The sequence below is a fragment of the Homarus americanus genome, unplaced genomic scaffold (genome assembly GCF_018991925.1).
Source record: "Homarus americanus isolate GMGI-L3 unplaced genomic scaffold, GMGI_Hamer_2.0 scaffold36188, whole genome shotgun sequence".
Lineage (NCBI taxonomy): Eukaryota > Metazoa > Arthropoda > Malacostraca > Decapoda > Nephropidae > Homarus > Homarus americanus.
In genome coordinates this window covers 4,676,788-4,697,992 of record NW_024718183.1, presented here as the reverse complement: position 1 = coordinate 4,697,992, position 21,205 = coordinate 4,676,788, and the positions used below count along the sequence as shown (strand labels likewise).

General features: G+C 42.0%; 1 protein-coding gene and 9 non-coding genes across 10 annotated transcripts; 3 read left to right on the top strand and 7 right to left on the bottom strand.

Annotated features, from left to right (window-relative positions):
* Positions 1–949: 949 nt before the first annotated feature.
* Positions 950–1,021, bottom strand: Trnag-ucc. Its single transcript has one exon. It is a non-coding gene; the product is annotated as a tRNA-Gly (tRNA).
* A 969-nt stretch (positions 1,022–1,990) lies between these two features.
* On the bottom strand, positions 1,991–2,062 carry Trnag-ucc. Its single transcript has one exon. It is a non-coding gene; the product is annotated as a tRNA-Gly (tRNA).
* Positions 2,063–3,028: 966 nt separating this feature from the next.
* On the bottom strand, positions 3,029–3,100 carry Trnag-ucc. Its single transcript has one exon. It is a non-coding gene; the product is annotated as a tRNA-Gly (tRNA).
* A 2,669-nt stretch (positions 3,101–5,769) lies between these two features.
* Trnag-ucc lies at positions 5,770–5,841 on the bottom strand. The gene has a single exon. It is a non-coding gene; the product is annotated as a tRNA-Gly (tRNA).
* A 3,668-nt stretch (positions 5,842–9,509) lies between these two features.
* Trnag-ucc lies at positions 9,510–9,581 on the bottom strand. The gene has a single exon. It is a non-coding gene; the product is annotated as a tRNA-Gly (tRNA).
* Positions 9,582–10,582: 1,001 nt separating this feature from the next.
* On the top strand, positions 10,583–10,653 carry Trnag-gcc. The gene has a single exon. It is a non-coding gene; the product is annotated as a tRNA-Gly (tRNA).
* Positions 10,654–10,863: 210 nt separating this feature from the next.
* On the bottom strand, positions 10,864–10,934 carry Trnag-gcc. The gene has a single exon. It is a non-coding gene; the product is annotated as a tRNA-Gly (tRNA).
* Positions 10,935–11,393: 459 nt separating this feature from the next.
* Positions 11,394–11,465, top strand: Trnag-ucc. Its single transcript has one exon. It is a non-coding gene; the product is annotated as a tRNA-Gly (tRNA).
* Positions 11,466–12,657: 1,192 nt separating this feature from the next.
* Positions 12,658–12,729, top strand: Trnag-ucc. The gene has a single exon. It is a non-coding gene; the product is annotated as a tRNA-Gly (tRNA).
* Positions 12,730–12,944: 215 nt separating this feature from the next.
* LOC121859343 lies at positions 12,945–15,524 on the bottom strand. Its single transcript, XM_042356136.1, has 3 exons — positions 15,441–15,524; positions 15,084–15,185; positions 12,945–13,536 (listed from the first exon to the last, which is right to left on the bottom strand). Exons 1-3 carry the CDS (start codon positions 15,459–15,461, stop codon positions 13,243–13,245), a joined length of 417 nt encoding a protein of 138 aa, XP_042212070.1. The 5' UTR covers positions 15,462–15,524; the 3' UTR covers positions 12,945–13,242.
* Between the last annotated feature and the right edge of the window lie 5,681 nt (positions 15,525–21,205).

Below are 21,205 nucleotides of genomic sequence, written 5' to 3'. Positions count from 1 at the left end.
GCGCAGGAACTCCGAAGGACTTGAGTAGGCGGAGGTGGAGCCGAAAACTGGAGGATTTGACAACTCCACTGACGTGTGTTTTCCAATTTAGTTTGTTATCTGTATTGACGCCGGGAAGCTTAATAGAGTCCACAACCTGGTGTGTGTTGGGGCCCAGAGTAATGGAGAGAGGGGTGACAACGTCGGAGGAGAAGTTGACGTGCATAACCATGGTCTTCGTATGGTTGATGGTGACATGGGTGTTGGTGACCCAATTTTGGAGATTGTTTAATAAATCCTGGAGGGCGGTGTAGTCGGGAGCCGAGTGGTTGACACTGATCCCAATGGTGGAGTCGTCTACATATTTCCAGCGAGCAGGAGTTTCTCTTTCGGTATAATTGATGAGCATAAAAAAACCGAGCGATCCCATCTTGGTGCCTTGGGGGATGCCGCAGGTGTGTGTGTGTGTGTGTGTGTGTGTTATAAATAATAAATAAACAAATTTCTTGCCGTTTATTGCTTATATTTACATCCTTCGTTGAGATTCTTGTTGTTTAAAAGTTGTTCATAAGTGTGTCATAGTCAAGTCGTCTCAAGTTAATCAAAGGATCTCTTGTCTTACTTATAATTTGGGAATATCAGACCATCATAAAAGTCTCCTTAATTTAGATAATTCATATATTACTGTTTAAGGGTAATTAATCTTAAGAGGGACGCCGAGTGTGGTGACAACAAGCTGGAGGCGAGAGTGACGACTTACAACTATGGGATTTATTACATTTAAGGGAGTTCTAATATTTAGGGGATTTTATTTTATACAAATTAGATATTATATTTAAGGGAATTATTACACTGAATAATGTAACACGTGCTTCCGTTGTCGAGCTCCTGATCAAATGTTTCCCAAACATCGACAACTGTATTCATACCTTGAGGAAACTTTTCTTGTAGTTTTGAGTTAAATATTTATTGCGATGGCCGGGAATCGAACCCGGGTCAACTGCTTGGAAGGCAGCTATGCTCACCACTATACCACCATCGCTGCTTGAGAGACTTGTACGTAATTTATAAAGACTTGGAAACCTTCTCGACCGTCCACTCACTGCTAACTGTTACTGTGTAAGGAATATGTATATATATATTTTTCGTCTACAACATCTTTATACTAAAGTTACCAGCTATTAAACATTATAGTGAAGATCAAACGAAAACATATTGCTATTATAAGCGATATTTTTTTTATTGAGAAGCGGGAATGTAAAACAGTGGTGGTCCCAACACTGTTCTGAGGGACGCCGCGGGCTATGTTGACAGAGGTGCAACTTCTTGTGTTTGCTACTGCTGAGTTGATGATGATGATGACTAATGATGATGATGGTGATGTTGACTAGTGATGATGTTGATGACTAATGATGATGATTATGATGACTAATGGTGATGATGATGATGATAACTAATTATGATGATGATGGTGATGATGATGACTATTTATGATGATGACTAATGATGATGATGATGACTAATGATGATGATTATGATGACTAATGATGATGGTGATGATGACTAATGATGATGACTAATGATGATGATGACTAATGATGATGACTGGTCTTTGTGGCTTTTCAATTTCTTGTATTATATCATTATCATTTCATTTAGGTATATGTTTACCTATTGTTCTCTCTCATGTTAATACTGTATACGTGGCCAGCAGGACCCTCTTGTGTATGATGAGGCAGCTCCGGGTGTACTGTACTGTGTTCACCTTCATGGCGGTACTGAAGTTTGTTGGGGATTATAACTGTCTGTGAGTTGTTGGTTGTTGTGTATTTACTCGTTTATTTAAGGAGTTTATTAAGAGTTTTGTTTAATTTAGGATAGTTACAGCATTACCATAAAGGGAATTATTACTCTTTATGGTGCTACACTTCCTGCCAAGAACCGCTAATGGCTTCCTAAATCACCACCAAGCGGGTCAATATTTTGATGAAATTTTAAGTTAAATTTTACTTGCGATGGCCGGGAATCGAACCCGGGTCAACTGCTTGGAAGGCAGCTATGCTCACCACTATACCACCATCGCTGCTTGAGAGACTAGTACGTACTTTATAAAGACTTGGAAACGTTCTCAACCGTCCACTCACTGCTAATTGTTACTGTGTAAGGAATATGTATATATATATTTTTCGTCTACAACATCTTTATACTAAAGTTACCAGCTATTAAACATTATAGTGAAGATCAAACGAAAACATATTGCTATTATAAGCGATATTTTTTTTATTGAGAAGCGGGAATGTAAAACAGTGGTGGTCCCAACACTGTTCTGAGGGACGCCGCGGGCTATGTTGACAGAGGTGCAACTTCTTGTGTTTGCTACTGCTGAGTTGATGATGATGATGACTAATGATGATGATGGTGATGTTAACTAGTGATGATGTTGATGACTAATGATGATTATGATGACTAATGGTGATGATGATGACTAATGATGATGATGATGGTGAAGATGATGACTATTTATAATGATGACTAATGATGATGATGTTTACTAATGATGATGATGATGATGACTAATGATGATTATGATGACTAATGGTGATGGTGATGATGACTAATGATAATGATGATAATGATGATGACTGGTCTTTGTGGCTTTTCAATTTCTTGTATTATATCATTATCATTTCATTTAGGTATATGTTTACCTATTGTTCTCTCTCATGTTAACACTGTATACGTGGCCAGCAGGACCCTCTTGTGTATGATGAGGCAGCTCCGGGTGTACTGTACTGTGTTCTCCTTCATGGCGGTATTGAAGTTTGTTGGGGATTATAACTGTCTGTGAGTTGTTGGTTGTTGTGTATTTACTCGTTTATTTAAGGAGTTTATTAAGAGTTTTGTTTAATTTAGGATAGTTACAGCATTACCATAAAGGGAATTATTACTCTTTATGGTGCTACACTTCCTGCCAAGAACCGCTAATGGCTTCCTAAATCACCACCAAGCGGGTCAATATTTTTGATGAAATTTTAAGTTAAATATTACTTGCGATGGTCGGGAATCGAACCCGGGTCAACTGCTTGGAAGGCAGCTATGCTCACCACTATACCACCATCGCTACACGAGTTTAAACAACGTGTTTTACAGAGTGACGGAAACTTTCTCTGGTGTTTACTGACGCTGCGGCCTGACACTGTTACTTGGAATAGAATAGTTCCTAACTCGTGTCTATGTTCATATTAACAACTAAAATAAAGCTAAGATAAAGATATAGATTTATAATGAAATTATAATAATTAGTAATTTATTGACATGGAGGAGATAATCACTGAACAAGAACTTTCAGCATAGTTATAGTACAGACAATTGAACAGGCAAAGAGTGAACAGAACTAACCTACGAATCGTTGATGATTTATACAATGGTTGGGACTGGGCTGTTCTTAGAGCGATCAGTAAGTGTTCGTATGAGCTTGCAGCAGTTGTAGTGTCAAACAATTATTCACAGACGAGGGATCTCAGGAGGCAGCAGGAGACGGTGTTCCTGCTGTGTCCAAAACTGCCTGATTTCTAGATGGTCACAATAATGGTTAGAGAGGGTTGAGAGGGCCAGTGTACTGTGGTGTAAGAAAGGGAGAGAACAGGTCTACATGCCCTCTTCTACACTCGCTCTAGTACTGTTTGTTGTATTGCAGTAAAGAAAACCAGGCTGAGGAAGTATGAATGTTGTGTAAATAATCAAGAGCTCAGAGGCGGGAACTCCGAGTGATTTGAGACGATATAGGAGGTGGAAACGATAGCAGGAAGATTTTACTCTTATGCTGACGTGCGCTTTCCAGTTCGGTTTGTTATTTATAGTGCTGCCGAGGTGTGTCTTGGGGCCCAATGTAATGGAGGGAGGTGGGTCATGGTTGGAGGAGAGGTTGATGTGCATGACCATGGTCTTGGTATGGTTGATGGTGACATGGTTGTTGGTGAACCAATTTTGGGGACTTCAGTATGTTTTGGAGGACGCGGGTGCCAGGAGCCAAGTTGTTTATACTGTGTGTGTGTGTGTGTGTGTGTGTGTGTGTGTGTGTGTGTGTGTGTGTGTGTGTGTGTGTGTGTGTGTGTGTGTGTGTGTGTGTGTGTGTGTGTGTGTGTGTGTGTGTGTGTGTGTGTGTGTGTGTGTGTGTATAATAATAATTTTAACGGTTCATTGAAAGAGCATTGCAGCCAGAATGCTGAAAATATACAGTTACGTAATTGGGGAATGGGTCTCATGATTGACAAATACTATACAAGAAACATATGTGATACAAATATGATATATAATAACTAAGAGGGGAGAAGGTCATACTACAGAGCATTTCAACTAGTGACAGTGCAAAAAGGTAGGTTTGACTGGGAGTGAATACACTGGTTGATTACGAGTTGTTGATAATTTTTACAATGGTTGGGACTGGGCTGTTTTTATAGCGATCAGTTCGTGCTCGTATGGGCTGGATGCGGTTGTGGTGTTGAACAACATTTCGCGGACGAGGGATATAGTGTGGAAGTAGGAGCCGGTGTCGAGGATGGTGCAGAAGCTTCTCACCAAATTTGCAGGTGAGGTCGTGGTGATGGTCAGAGAGAGCCGAAAGGGTGAGTGTGTTGAGCGCTTCTTGATATGTGGAGTAGGAAGGGGAGAGAATAATCTTGCATGCCCTCTTTTGCACTTTATCTAGGTGTTTACCTTGTGTGGCATTTAGGGAGGAAGACCAGGCAGGGGAGGCATTGGTGAGCTTGGGAAGTATGAATGTTGAGTAAACACTGAGGAGCTCGGGTGCAGGAACTCCGAGGGACTTGAGTAGGCGGAGGTGGAGCCGAAAACTGGAGGATTTGACAACTCCACTGACGTGTGTTTTCCAATTTAGTTTGTTTTCTGTATTGACGCCGGGAAGCTTAATAGAGTCCACAACCTGGTGTGTGTTGGGGCCCAGAGTAATGGAGATAGGGGTGACAACGTCGGAGGAGAGGTTGACGTGCATAACCATGGTCTTGTATGGTTGATGGTGACGTGGTTGTTGGTGACCCAATTTTGGAGACTGTTCAGTAAATCCTGGAGGGCGATGTAGACGGGAGCCGAGTTGTTGACACTGATCCCAATGGTGGAGTCGTCTACATATTTCCAGCGAGCAGGGGTTTCTCTTTCGGTATAATTGATGAGCATAAAAAACCCGAGCGATCCCATCTTGGTGCCTTGGGGGATGCCGCAGGTGTGTGTGTGTGTGTGTGTGTGTGTTATAAAAATAAAGTAAACAAATTTCTTGCCGTTTATTGCTTATATTTACATCCTTCGTTGAGATTCTTGTTGTTTAAAAGTTGTCCTCATAAGTGAGTGTTTACAATAAGACTTGGCTGCGGTGGACGAGTGGGTGCATCAGTCGTCTCAAGTTAATCAAAGGATCTCTTGTCTTACTTATAATTTGGGAAGATCAGACCATCATAAAAGTCTCCTTAATTTAGATAATTCATATATTACTCTTTAAGGGTAATTAACCTTAAGAGGGACGCCGAGTGTGGTGACAACAAGCTGGTGGCGAGAGTGACGACTTACAATTATGGGATTTATTACATTTAAGGGAGTTCGAATAGTTAGGGGATTTTATTTTATACAAATTAGATATTATATTTAAGGGAATTATTACACTGAATAATGTAACACGTGCTTCCGTTGTCGAGCTCCTGATCAAATGTTTCCCAAACATCGACAACTGTATTCATACCTTGAGGAAACTTTTCTTTTAGTTTTGAGTTAAATATTTATTGCGATGGCCGGGAATCGAACCCGGGTCAACTGCTTGGAAGGCAGCTATGCTCACCACTATACCACCATCGCTGCACGAGTTTAAACAACGTGTTTTACAGAGTGACGGAAACTTTCTCTGGTGTTTACTGACGCTGCTGCCTGACACTGTTACTGGGAATAGAATAGTTCCTAACTCGTGTCTGTGTTCATATTAACAACTAAAATAAAGTTAAGATGAAGATATAGATTTATAATGAAATTATAATAATTAGTAATTTATTGACATGGAGGAGATAATCACTGAACAAGAACTTTCAGCATAGTTATAGTACAGACAATTGAACAGGCAAAGAGTGAACAGAACTAACCTACGAATCGTTGATGATTTATACAATGGTTGGGAGTGGGCTGTTCTTATAAAGAGCGATCAGTACGTGTTCGTATGAGCTTGAAGCGGTTGTAGTGTCAAACAATTATTCACGGACGAGGGATCTCAGGAGGCAGCAGGAGACGGTGCTGTCGCTGTGTCCAAAACTGACTGATTTGTAGATGGTCACAATGATGGTTAGAGACGGTTGAGAGGGCCAATGTACTGTAGTGTAAGAGAGGGAGAGAACAGGTCTACATGCCCTCTTCTACACTCGCTCTAGTACTGTTTGTTGTATTGCAGTAAAGAAAACCAGGCTGAGGAAGTATGAATGTTGTGTAAATAATCAAGAGCTCAGAGGCGGGAACTCCGAGTGATTTGAAACGATGGAGGAGGTGGAAATGATAGCTGGAAGATTTTACTCTTATGCTGACGTGTGCTTTCCAGTTCAGTTTGTTATTTATAGTGACGCCGAGGTGTGTCTTGGGGCCCAATGTAATGGAGGGAAGTGGGTCATGGTTGGAGGAGAGGTTGATGTGCATGACCATGGTCTTGGTATGGTTGATGGTGACATTGTTGTTGGTGAACCTATTTTGGGGACTTCAGTATGTTTTGGAAGATGCGGGTGCCAGGAGCCAAGTTGTTTATACTGTGTGTGTGTGTGTGTGTGTGTGTGTGTGTGTGTGTGTATAATAATAATTTTTAGCGGTTTATTGAAAGAGCATTGCAGCCAGAATGCTGAAAATATACAGTTACGTAATTGGGGAATGGGTCTCATGATTGACAAATAATATACAAGAAACATATGTGATACAAATATGATATATAATAACTAAGAGGGGAGAAGGTCATACTACAGGGCATTTCAACTTAGTGACAGTGCAAAAAGGTAGGTTTGACTGGGAGTGAATACACTGGTTGATTACGAGTTGTTGATAATTTTTACAATGGTTGGGATTGGGCTGTTCTTATAGCGATCAGTTCGTGCTCGTATGGGCTGGATGCGGTTGTCGTGTTGAACAACATTTCGCGGACGAGGGATATAGTGTGGAAGTAGGAGCCGGTGTCGACGATGGTGCAGAAGCTTCTCACCAAATTTGCAGGTGAGGTCGTGGTGATGGTCAGAGAGAGCCGAAAGGGTGAGTGTGTTGAGCGCTTCTTGATATGTGGAGTAGGAAGGGGAGAGAATAATCTTGCATGCCCTCTTTTGCACTTTATCGAGGTGTTTACCTTGTGTGGCATTTAGGGAGGAAGACCAGGCAGGGGAGGCATTGATGAGCTTGGGAATTATGAATGTTGAGTAAACACTGAGGAGCTCGGGTGCAGGAACTCCGAGGGACTTGAGTAGGCGGGAAGCTTAATAGTCCACAACCTGGTGTGTGTTGGGGCCCAGAGTAATGGAGATAGGGGTGACAACGTCGGAGGAGAGGTTGACGTGCATAACCATGGTCTTGGTATGGTTGATGGTGACGTGGTTGTTGGTGACCCAATTTTGGAGACTGTTCAGTAAATCCTGGAGGGCGGTGTAGTCGGGTGCCGAGTTGTTGACACTGATCCCAATGGTGGAGTCGTCTACATATTTCCAGCGAGCAGGGGTTTCTCTTTCGGTATAATTGATGAGCATAAAAAACCCGAGCGATCCCATCTTGGTGCCTTGGGGGATGCCGCAGGTGTGAGAGTGTGTAATAATAATAATAATAATAATATTAATAATAATAATAATAATAATAATAATAATATTAATAATAATAATAATAATAATAATTAACGGTTTATTGAAAAAATTTTGCAGCCCGAAGGCTGAAAATATACATTGGACATAAATGTCTTATTACATACATTGGTGGTTTAACAAAAGCCTTCATTAGAGAAAGGTAAAGGAACATACAGTGAACATACAGATTAATGTAGGTGTTGAACAGCAAACTCGTAGTGTAGTAACTCCCTCCCAGATGGTGTTAGGAGGAACTCACGTGGTGTAGTAGTTCCCTCAGATGTTGTTATGAGGGACCCTGGCGTGGTGTAGTAATTCCCTCGCAGATGGTGTTATGAGGGGCCTCACGTGGTGTAGTAATTCCCTCACAGATGGGTGTTATGAGGGACCTCACGTGGTGTAGTAATTACCTCACAGATGGTGTTATGAGGGACCTCACGTGGTGTAGTAATTACCTCACAGATGGTGTTATGAGGGGCCTCACGTGGTGTAGTAACTCCCTCACAGATGGTGTGATGAGGGGCATGTGGTGTAGTAATTCCCTCACAGATGGTGTTATGAGGGGCCTGACGTGGTGTAGTAATTCCCTCACTGAGGGACCTCACGTGGTGTAGTAATTCCCTCACAGATGGTGTGATGAGGGACTTGACGTGGTGTAGTAATTCCCTCACACGTGGTGTAGTAATTCCCTCACAGATGGTGTGATGAGGGGACATGTGGTGTAGTAATTCCCTCACAGATGGTGTTATATGAGTGAGGTTTGGTCCCAGGCCTTCCTATCGTAGACGGATTAACACATCGGTGGTTGTTGTTGGGTCTCCCGGGGGGCCGTTATCACTGGGTACCTGGGACCTCACTGTGTGAAGGTTAACTTGGGTACGACTGTTACTGTTGAGTTGTTCTCACTGACTTAAGCACTGTTCACCACTGTTCACCTCTGTTTAACACTGGTTCCGTTCCTTTCCTAAAAGAAATTGTAACTTCTGGCGAGAACTTGTTGATATTCCGGTGGGGAGGAGGGTTCAGGGGAGGGGGTTGGTATGGGCCAACTTAACAGTTGACCTGGCTGCTCCGAGAGGAGCGCTAGGTACGTCTTGACCCTTCGGTGGTCAAGGATGTAGTGTGTGTGTGTGTGTGTGTGTGTGTGTGTGTTATAAAAATAAAGTAAACAAATTTCTTGCCGTTTATTGCTTATATTTACATCCTTCGTTGAGATTCTTGTTGTTTAAAAGTTGTCCTCATAAGTGAGTGTTTACAATAAGACTTGGCTGCGGTGGACGAGTGGATGCATCAGTCGTCTCAGGTTAATCAAAGGATCTCTTGTCTTACTTATAATTTGGGAATATCAGACCATCATAAAAGTCTCCTTAATTTAGATAATTCATATATTTCTCTTTAAGGGTAATTAATCTTAAGAGGGACGCCGAGTGTGGTGACAACAAGCTGGAGGCGAGAGTGACGACTTACAATTATGGGATTTATTACATTTAAGGGAGTTCTAATATTTAGGGGATTTTAATTTATACAAATTAGATATTATATTTAAGGGAATTATTACACTGAATAATGTAACACGTGCTTCCGTTGTCGAGCTCCTCATCAAAAGTTCCCCAAACATCGACAACTGTATTCATATCTTGAGAAAACTTTTCCTGTAGTTTTGAGTTAAATGTTTATTGCGATGGCCGGGAATCGAACCCGGGTCAACTGCTTGGAAGGCAGCTATGCTCACCACTATACCACCATCGCTGCCTGTATTATGGAGGAGTATTTTACACAAGTCATGGAAATTTCGCTGTTCACTCGAGCGCTCACACAGTTCCAGGCAGTGATGTGGTCCATCTTATTAGAAGTTCTTTACATCGAACAAAATAAATATTTTCCTAACCTTTAACTATATTCATATTAACAATTATCTTAACACTTGTAGTTATGGTAAGATAATGTTATATAATTACAATTAATAAAAGCACTTTCGTATCTTGTGTGTGTGGGGGGAATGTTTAGTAGAGGAAAGTTAAGAGTCGGAGGCCAAGAGTATACAGCACTCGTCTCCTGTCCTAAGGGTCGTTGGTTCACTCGGCTGAGATGAATACCTAACGTTACAGTCGGAGAAATGAAGGCGTAGTGTCGGCCAGGCGCTCTGTCGTCTTGTATACCGAAAAAAGGTTTAGTCTGCAGTGAGCTGTATCCACACCGCCCCTCACTGGTCTACGGGACACACAGTCGTCCTGTGTCAAGAAATATTGTTTACCTTCCTCTTGACGTCACAAGTTTGGCCTTGAGTGAGGGTCACCAACACCCAGGGTAAGAGAAGGTAACACAATACAGTGTCTCGTTTTTATTTATAGTCCAGAAAAAAATTTAACCTTCTTTAATAAGAAATTTTTAGACATAACAGTAATATTTAGATGGTTTATAAATTATTGAGTATGAGTAATTAATGTTAAGATCAGCAGCGGTGACAACACAGTCCCCTGAGAGACGCCGAGTGTGGGTTGACAAGCTGGCGGCCACACGAGCTGTGATGTGGCCGAGGCCAGACTCACGAGGTGGACGACCGACACAGCCGCCAGTTGTCTGTATGTTCTTAAATTTATAGACCTGTACAGTACACAGGCTTCACGGCCACCTGGGAGGTTTTATTCCAGGAAAGATTTTAGAGATCACTTGAAGACTAGGCACCCGACTGATAACAGAACCGTATCTTGCTGGTAACTTTATCATCATAAACACGAGAACAGATAACAGCATCGGTGGTTCAGTGGTAGAATTCTCGCCTGCCACGCGGGAGGCCCGGGTTCGATTCCCGGCCGATGCATCCTTTAACAACCTGCACACGGTGGCTACACTGTTAGTGAGGTACCTTAGACATACAGAGCCGCTACAACTCAGTTCACCGTGATGATGAGTAAATACTCTTAACGTTATTAACCTTATCTAATCCCCAAGGTAGAGTTAAAATATTTACTCAGTAGGTGTTGAATTGTCTCGTGTGGTTCATATTAACAGTGCGCAGGTGGTTAAAGGATGCATCGGCCGGGAATCGAACCCGGGCCTCCCGCGTGGCAGGCGAGAATTCTACCACTGAACCACCGATGCTATATTGTATCATGTATTTATGATACTAATGTACCTGGCAAGATAGTGTTGTCGGCAGTGAGATGGTGAAGAGGAAGAATTAGAATCTTTTATGAGAGTCAGTAAGTTATTCACTGTTGTCGGTGTGAACCTGTTGCATCACTCGGGTGGACAAGAAAATGTAGGTAAATTGTAAGAAATAGTAGAGAGTACCCATTAACTTAAGCCAACTTTATTATCTTTATGGCACAGCATTACACTGACGGAGGCACACAGACATTACTATTGGTTTCATAAAAACTTTTAATCATTATATCTTGATCTGATCTGAAGTCTCTATCTGACCTGTACTGTGTTAAGATAATTGTTGAATACAAGACGGAGCTTCCGACTCACTGCCTGCCCGGTGGATTCCCTTGACGGTGGAGCTGGAGAGAAAGTTTCCATGACTTTACAATAAACGTTTTATCAACTAAATATGCGATGGTGGTATAGTGGTGAGCATAGCTGCCTTCCAAGCAGTTGACCCGGGTTCGATTCCCGGCCATCGCAAACTTGAGATTTTTATTTTAGCCGAACCTCAGTTAATAGAATCTAAACCCTTTCACCCCGGCCAACACCTGAAGGAGTGGGGGTAGGGGGGCGGAAGGTTGGGGGTGGTGGTACTAATGCATTTTTTGGTGGTATGTCTTGTGACCTAACACCTAAATCTCCTTTAATAGAGAGACACTCACTCGGACGGTAAAGTAGAACAAAGTATATAGCATCAGTGTTATTGTTCTGAGGGCAGGAGTAATGGGTCACCTCTTACACGTTATAATAGTTTACTAGTTTGAGTGGTCTTGTTGTATGGTCGGGGCTTGGTGGGGGTCAAGTTGGGTCGTGTTGTGGGTAGGTTAGGTTTGGTTAGGTTGTGGATTATAGCAGTGGGTTGGAATTTTGTTAGGTTAGGTTTTAATTTGCTTGTAGGTAGATTAAGTTAAATTTTGTTCTACTGTATATGTTAGAGGTAGGTTAGGTTACGTTGTATTAGTTTAAATTGGGTTAGGTTTGCTTAGGTTAGGTTAAGTTAAATTTTAATTGATTAGGTTAGGTTATAGTAGATTGGGTTTGGTTAGGTTAATCTAAGTTAGGTTAAATTAGGTTAGTTTAGATGAAGCTAAGTTAGGTTGAATTAGGTTAGGTTAGGTGAAGCTAAGTTAGGTTGAATTAGGTTAGGTTAAGTCGAGATCAGTGATCATGGTCAAAGCTTCTATTTATAACTTCGGCGGAAAGTGAAAACATCAACAACAGTCCAACAATACTGTACCTCTTGTTTACTCTGGTACAGGAATATAATTCATCCTCTTTACCACCTGGCGACTAATTAACAGGTTAGGATAATACAGTGTTAGTACAGTTGGATACAGGAAGACCCCGAGAACACCAGCCGTGGGAGGGTCACACCTTACTCGTATCCTGCGTAAAGAGGAATCGAACCCAGATGTCTGTAGTGAGTGGCAAGCATAACATACCAATTTACCACCGCCTCTCTGTCATATGTCTTGATATTATTATTACGTGTGTCTGATGGTCAGTAAGTTGTGTACAGGTGTGATTGTAAGTAAGGAAAATGTGTCTTATATTCTTAGTACTAGAGTTAGTTGTGTCGTAAGAGGGATCAAGTAAGTGTCTGGATGTGTGCTGTAGTGACGGCAGAGAAAGTTTTCAGCACTTTGTAAAATACGGCATACTGTAACAGCAAGCGATGGTGGTATAGTGGTGAGCATAGCTGCCTTCCAAGCAGTTGACCCGGGTTCGATTCCCGGCCATCGCAGGATATGTTTTCATTAACTTAAAATTTTATCAAATGTTTTAACCACAGAGTCATCACGTATATGAGTGACTCGGGGAGATGTGAGCACCAAGATGACTAGTGGTTAAGTGTTGTGACAGTGATGTAGAGGCACTCTGGGTCACGCACTTATCCACATTCACAGAACGATACAAAGCTTTCCACAATATCTCATCATGTTTAAGAAAACAAACAGGCTTGGGTAAATAATGTATTCTAATAACACTAACATACAAGACACACACACACAATTCTACCTTAAGTTGCTTCTCTCCAGTACAGAGCAGAGTGTTGGACGAGACTCACCTGAAGCACCTCACAACACACACACCTGGACACTAAGGTGACTCTAAAAACTATGGTCAATTTACTGGAAGAGGAAGGCGGAGGTGCTGAGGTGACTATAACAGAGAAGTAAACTACTCTATACGTCGTTAAGGTGTTTGATGGTGGCGCCATTACTTGATGTGGTTGGGTTGGTCGGTTGAGGCGCCATTAAGCGATTTGGTTGGGGCTGGGGGCTGCCCTGTTAGCGGTGGCAACGTACTGCCTGAAGAAGTCCATAGTGGCGCGGGCCACCTCGGGGGTGAGGCCGCCGAACTGATAGCCCGGAGGGAAGGGCACAGGGGTGGTAGCCAGGGTGGTCCCGGGAGCGGAGTGGGCTGCCTGGGTGGGTTGTTGGGTGAGCTGGGCGGTGGGTGAGACGGTCGTTGGGTCGTCAGGGGCCAGGTGGGCCAATTCGGCCAGATAGTTGTAGGCCTGCTGGAAGTTGTTCCTCGCCTGCAGCACCTGACAGACAGACACACACATGTTACTACTCGTTGGACACACACACACACGTAACTGTCTGATAACATCTTTCCTTCTCTCTGTCATCTCACCATAAAGGTCATGACCTCGTCTGGGTTACTGCGTGTCTCGAGTCATTATCTAACACATCTTAAAGGTCACACACTGTACCCCTTATTCCTCAACCTCAGGGAGTGTGTCTAGGTCACTCCTCCACACTCACCCGCACCTAGACACTCCCCCCACACCTTGACACTCCCACACACCTTGACACTCACCCGCACCTTGACACTCCCACACACCTTGACACTCCCACACACCTTGACACTCCCACACACCTTGACACTCCTACACACCTTGACACTCCTACACACCTTGACACTCCTACACACCTCCACACTTGACACTCCTACACACCTTGACCTCCCCCACACCTAGACCTCCCCCACACGCCAGCCTCCCCCACACATGGCCTCCCCCCACACCTCCCCCAGCCTGCCTCCCCCACCTCCAGCCTCCCCACACACTCCCCACCTTGGCCTCCCACACACCTTGGCCTCCCACAACCTCCCACGCCCCACACACATGGCACTCCCACCTTGACCTCCCCACCTCAGCCTCCCCCACACCTCCACACTTGACCTCACACCTTGGCCTCCCCCACACACTCAGACTCCTACCACACCTTGGCCTCCCCCACACCTTGGCCTCCCCCACACCAGCCTCCCCTTGGCCTCCCCACCTCCCCACACCTGCCTCCCCACACGCCTCCCACACGCCCTCACCCCGCCCTCCCACACGCCACCTTGGCCTCCCACACACCTTGGCCTCCCACACACCTTGCCTCCCCCCACCTTGGCCTCCCACACACACATGGCCTCCCACACACCTTGGCCTCCCCACACCCCTTGGCACTCCCACACCTTGCACTCTCACACACCTTGGCCTCCCCTACCTTGACCTCCCACACCTTGACACTCCCACGACCCTCCACACCTTGACACTCCCCCACCTGATGGCCTCCCACACCTCCCACCTTGACACTCACCACCTTGACACTCCCACACCTCGGCCTCCCACACCTTACCTCACACACACACCTGCCAGGCGTCACACACACTGTCACTTGCCTGTGTTGCCCTGTGACCTACCACCACCACACCACCACCACACCACCCCACAGCCACCACCACCACCACCACATCCACCCCCACACACCTCATCCCTCACATCACCACCACCCACCACCACCCTCCACCTGTCAGCCACCGCCACCACCACCACCCCACATTACCCACCACCACCCATCATCATCTTACCACCATCACCACCACCACCATCATCACCCCCATCATCACCCCATCATCACCACCACCATCCCCACCACCATCACCACCATCCACCACCATCACCACCCCCCCCATCACCACCACCACCATCATCACCCACCACCCACCACCACCACCACCACCATCACCACCACCACCACCATCACCATCACCACCATCATCACCACCATCATCACCACCATCATCACCACCACTCACCTCCTGGGTATAGCCGGGTGCGAAGGGAGCTTGAGGGGCCTGAGTCAGTCCTCCGTCGCTCCCCTGCTGAGGAACCGCCGCCACTCCCAGCACCAAACACACCTGAGGGAGGGGGGACTGTACTCTTTATACCCGTGATAATGTTTACATGGATATACCACAGTTGTCTAACTTACATTCATCTGTCTTTATATTTCACGAATTTTCAAGTTAACCAAGAGATGAAAATAATGTTAGTTGCTGTTGTTTACACTTTTAAAGGAAAGGAATTGCTAATGTTTACACATTTTGTTGAGGGGGGAATGTAACGTAGCTAAACTATTATATTTACTCCCAAGAGACGCTTGTAAATCTTACCACAGCTGCCAAGACCAACATGATGAAGAGGAAGTGTACGTAGGCTAGTTGGGCTTCTGGAGGAGGAAGACCTTAACTCAGCTGGTAAGGAGGAGGACTCTGCCAGGCCTGATTTGTCTGGGGGTCTATATACTGCAGGATACAAGAGACTGGCTCGACCCCCGTGCCTGGCGGTGCTACGGGAGGAGGGCTGGAGTGTGCAGGAGCTGTGTCGGGTACATGATAGGTCACAGCCTTACCTTGTCCGCGGCACTCAACCAGGGAATGGTTTGTTATGGTGTTGTGGGCATGGTTGGTTAGGTTAGGTTTGTTATGGTGTGGTCATGGTTTGGTTAGGTTAGGTTTGTTTTGGTGTGGTCATGGTTTGGTTAGGCTAGGTTTGTTATGGTGTTGTGGTCATGGTTTGGTTAGGTTAGGGTTATGGTGTTGTGGTCATGGTTTGGTTAGGTTAGGTTTGTTTTTGGTGGTCATCGTTTAGTTGATTAGGTTTGTTATGGTGTTGTGGTCATGGTTTGGTTTGGTTAGGTTTGTTATGGTGTTGTGGTCATGGTTTGGTTAGGTTAGGTTTGTTATGGTGTTGTGGTCATGGTTTGGTTAGGTTAGGTTTGTTATGGTGTTGTGGTCATGGTTTGGTTAGGTTAGGTTTGTTATGGTGTTGTGGTCATGGTTTGGTTAGGTTAGGTTTGTTATGGTGTTGTGGTCATGGTTTGGTTAGGTTAGGTTTGTTATGGTGTTGTGGTCATGGTTTGGTTAGGTTAGGTTTGTTATGGTGTTGTGGTCATGGTTTGGTTAGGTTAGGTTTGTTATGGTGTTGTGGTCATGGTTTTAAATAGGGGTTAGGTTTGTTGGTGGTGTTGTGGTCATGGTTTGGTTAGTTTAGGGTTTGTTATGGTGTGGTCATGGTTTGGTTTGGTTAGGGTTAGGGTTTGTTATGGTGTTGTGGTCATGGTTTGCTTAGGGGTTAGTTTGTTATGGTGTTGTGGTCAAGTGGTTTGGTTAGTTTAGGTTTGTTATGGTGGTGTGGTCATGGTTTGGTTAGGTTAGGTTTGTTATGGTGTTGTGGTCATGGTTTGGTTAGGTTAGGTTTGTTATGGTGGTCATGGTTTGGTTAGGTTAGGTTTGTTGGTGGTGTTGTGGTCATGGTTTGGTTAGGTTAGGTTTGTTATGGTGTTGTGGTCATGGTTTGGTTAGTTTAGGTTTATTATGGTGTGGTCAAGTGTTTGGTTAGGTTAGGGTTTGTTATGGTGTTGTACGCTATGGTTTGGTTAGGCTAGGGTTTGTTATGGTGTTGTGGTCATGGTTTGGTTAGGTTAGGTTTGTTATGGTGTGGTCATGGTTTGCTAGGGTTAGGTTTGTTGGTGTTGTGGTCATGGTTTGGTTAGGTTAGGTTTGTTATGGTGTTGTGGTCATGGTTTGGTTAGGTTAGGTTTGTTATGGTGTTGTGGTCATAGATAATAAAAGGTAAGTGAATTTATACCACGAGAGTCAGTGTGTTCCCTCGTGACGGTGTGGCCAGACAAGACTACCTGCGTATGTCCGGGGCAGTACATTAAGTTGTTATTAAGTTGTGACGAAGAGGGAAGTGATGGGGGAAAGTAGTAGGAGAAAGGAGAGAAAGAAATGAGGGGGGGGAGGAGGGAAAGAGATGAAGGAAAAGGTGATGTATAGAAGGAGAGGGAGGGAGGGACGGAGGGGGGCAGCAGCAGGCAGACTGAGACAAAGAGCATCAGGCAGGGAGGCGTGAACACACGTGGGAGGTTTTCAACATAACAAGAAATACCTGACGCCATTGTTTCTGTCCACACCTGAACTATACCTTCACCCTCGCCTTTGTTGACATATGTTTACAGATGCGTGGTATGACAAAGAAATAAAATATGAATAACAAGATCATTATACACTTATATACGTCACCTTATGGAGCCACACTTACTTAAATTACTTAACCTTTACTTGCTTGCAGGTGACATAAAGCTTAGGTTATCGTACTTATTCTGACCTGACCTGACCTGACATGACCTGCCTGACCTGAAATGACGTAATCCTATCTGGGCTGGTGTCGTAAAGTTACATAAAGATTTAGTATTTCATAAATTTTCAAAGAAGGATTTTATTCATATATCATAAATTTGATTCAGTTTTGTCTTTTTTTTAATCTGACGATGATGATGATATGATGATGATGATGATGATAATAAATAATTAAAAATAAAATGTAAATGTAAAATATTTTAGGTTATGTTTATTTTTTTCCAGCTGAATAAGATTTTTAGGATCATCTGAAGAATCTCCACCCAGATTATTTCACCTAAAGATTAATCACCCTAACATTAACCTAACCTAACCTCTCCTAACCTAACCTAACATTAACCTAACCTCTCCTAACCTAACCTAACCTAACCTAACCTAACCTCTCCTAAAATCCTAAATAGTGTTAGGGTGAAATAAGCTGGGTGGAGATTCTTCTGTTGATGCCAGTATTATTTTCTTACGTATTCAGTTGATGACAGTTAATACTTTATAATGGCTCCTGGGGATTCTTACTTCTTTCTATGTTAAATTGTGAAAATATGAAGAAAAATAATTTGTATGTAATTTGACTCTGTTCTGATTGGTAGTTGATATGTGATGCTCATTTGATCTTTAAGGTAGGGTAGAGTAGGGTAGGTTAGGTTAGGGTATGTTAGGTTAGGGTAGGGTAGGTTAGGTTAGGTTAGGTTAGGGTAGGTTATGTTAGGTTAGGTTATGGTAGATTAAGTTAGGGTAGATTTGGTTAGGTTCCATTTCCGGAGATCAGAAAAACGGAACCTCACTCTGACGTCACCCAGATTGCACAGGGAATATACAAACGTAATAAACAATAACAACAAATTACTGATACTGTCGACGTGAACCCAAAGCCCAAAATAATATTGTTAACTTATCTCCTGTTAACCATTACTTGTGTACCTGCAGTGTCTGTATAAATAATGAAACTGTAGCACGATTTTACCGATTGAAAATCTATCTATATATCAATTCATCTAACTTTTTTTTACCTGCCTTGGCTATATTATGAACCAATGTTAACTTGTATGACGATATAACTCGATAAATATCTATCTATCTATCTATCTATCTATCTATCTATCTATCAAGTGAATAATATTACTGTATAGCACTAAAAGCCATAATAAAATAGTTTCCCAAATTAATGAAGTTATTTACGTTTTCTCTTACGGTACTTAAGTAATAGAAAGCGTAAACATGTTAAGGGGTAATGTAAGTAATTATATATTTCAAAGTTTGAGGATGATGACGTCATAATGTTTACGTTAGATAACTGTTTACATAATAAGATTTAAAGTTCGCGTCTACTCACTCAGAATTTTTTAAAGGGTAAAAATTAGCGGGGAATAAAATTAGCGTTTGTGTGAAAACGCTTTAAAAAATGAACTTAAATGAAAATTTTTAGAAGAAACAGAATATACGAAGATAATGAAATTAACGAAATAAAAAAATAAATTAATATAAAGGGAATACTAGAATTAAAATGATAAGGTTTTATGAATGAATTTAAATGGCGTCTTTAAATAACTCGATGAATGAACGTAAACGTGGTACAGTAAACGGCTCCACGTGGCGTTGGTTACCCTGACTTATGGCTCCACGTGGCGTTGGTTACCCTGACCTGAGTAACATATTTACTGTTTATTAACGAATTTAATGAGAAAAAAGAAGTTTGTCTCAAGGTGCCTATTATAGTGTACAGAATGTAAGTGTAGGTGGTGTAGATAAGTGCAGATAAGTGTATATAAGTGCAGATAAGTGTAGGTAAGTGGAGATAAGTGTAGATGGGCTTAGATAAGTGTAGAGTGTAGATAAGTGTAGATTATTGTACATAAGTGTATATAAGTGCATATAAAGTGAAGATAAGTGTAAATAAGTGTTGATAAGTGTATATAAGTGTATATCATGTAGATAGTGTATATATGTGTTGATAAGTGTAGATAGTGTAGATAAGTGTAGATAAGTGTAGATAAGTGTATATAAGTGTATAAACGTGTAAATAAGTGTAGATAATGCAGATAAGTGTAGATAAGTGTAGATAAGTGTAGATAAGTGTAGATAAGTGTAGATAGTGTAGATAAGTGTATATAAGTGTAGATAAGTGTATATAAGTGTAGATAAGTGTAGATAAGTGTATATAAGTGTAGATAAGTGTAGATAATTGTATATAAGTGTAGATAAGTGTAGATAATTGTAGATAGTGTAGATAAGTGTAGATAAGTGTATATTAGTGTATATAAGTGTAGATAAGTGTAGATAAGTGTATATAAGTGTAGATAAGGTAGATAAGGTATAAGTGTAGATAAGTGTAGATAAGTGTAGATAAGTGTAGATAGTGTAGATATGTAGATAAGTGTAGATAGTGTGGATAAGTGTAGATAGTGTAGATAGTGTAGATAAGTGTAGATAGTGTGGATAAGTGTAGATAGTGTAGATAAGTGTAGATATGTAGATAGTGTAGATAGTGGATAAGTGTAGATAAGTGTAGATAAGGTAGATAGTGTGATAAGTGTAGATAAGTGTAGATAGTGTAGATAGTGTAGATAAGTGTAGATAGTAGATTAGTGTAGATAAGTGTAGATAGTGATAAGTGTAGATATGTAGATTGGTGTAGATATGTAGATAAGTAGATAAGTGTAGATTGGTTTAGATAAGTGTAGATAGTGGATAAGTGTAGATAAGGTAGATATGTAGATAAGTGTATATGTAGATAGTAGATAAGGAAGATAGTGTAGATAAGTGTAGATAGTGTACATAAGTGTAGATAAGTGTAGATAAGTGTAGATAGTGTAGATAAGTGTAGATAAGTGTAGATTGGTTGATATGTAGATAAGGTAGATAAGTAGATTGGTTTAGATAAGTAGATAGTGTGGATAAGTGTAGATAAGTGTAGATAGTGTAGATAAGTGTAGATAAGGTAGATAGTGTAGATAGGTGTAGATAAGTGTAGATAGTGTGGATATGTAGATAGTGTAGATAAGTGTAGATAAGTGTAGATAGTGTAGATAGTGTAGATAAGTGAGATAGTGTGATAAGTGTAGATAGTGTAGATAAGTGTAGATAGTGTAGTAGTATAAGTGTATAAGTGTAGATAGTAGATAGTGGATAAGTAGATAGTGTAGATAAGTGTAGATAAGTGTAGATAGTGTGGATATGTGTAGATAGTGTAGATAAGTGTAGATAGTGTAGATAGTGTAGATAGTGTGGATAAGTGTAGATATAGATATGTAGATAAGTGTAGATAGTGTGATATGTAGATAAGTGTAGATAGTGTAGATAAGTGTAGATAGTGTAGATAAGGTAGATAAGGTAGATAGTGTAGATAGTAGATAAGTAGATAAGGAGATAGTGTGTAGATAGTAGATAAGTGTAGATAGTAGATAGTGTAGATAAGTGTAGATAGTGTGATAAGTGTAGATAGTGTAGATAAGTGTAGATAGTGTAGATAGTGTAGATAAGTGTAGATAAGTGTAGATAGTGTAGATAAGTAGATAAGTGTAGATAAGTGTAGATAGTGTAGATATGGATAAGTGTAGATAGTGTAGATATGTAGATAAGTGTAGATAGTGTGATAGTGTAGATAAGTGTAGATAGTGTAGATAAGTGTAGATAGTAGATAAGTGTAGATAGTGTAGATAAGTGTAGATAAGTGTAGATAGTAGATAAGGTAGATAAGTGTAGATAGTGTGGATAAGTGTAGATAAAGATATGTAGAT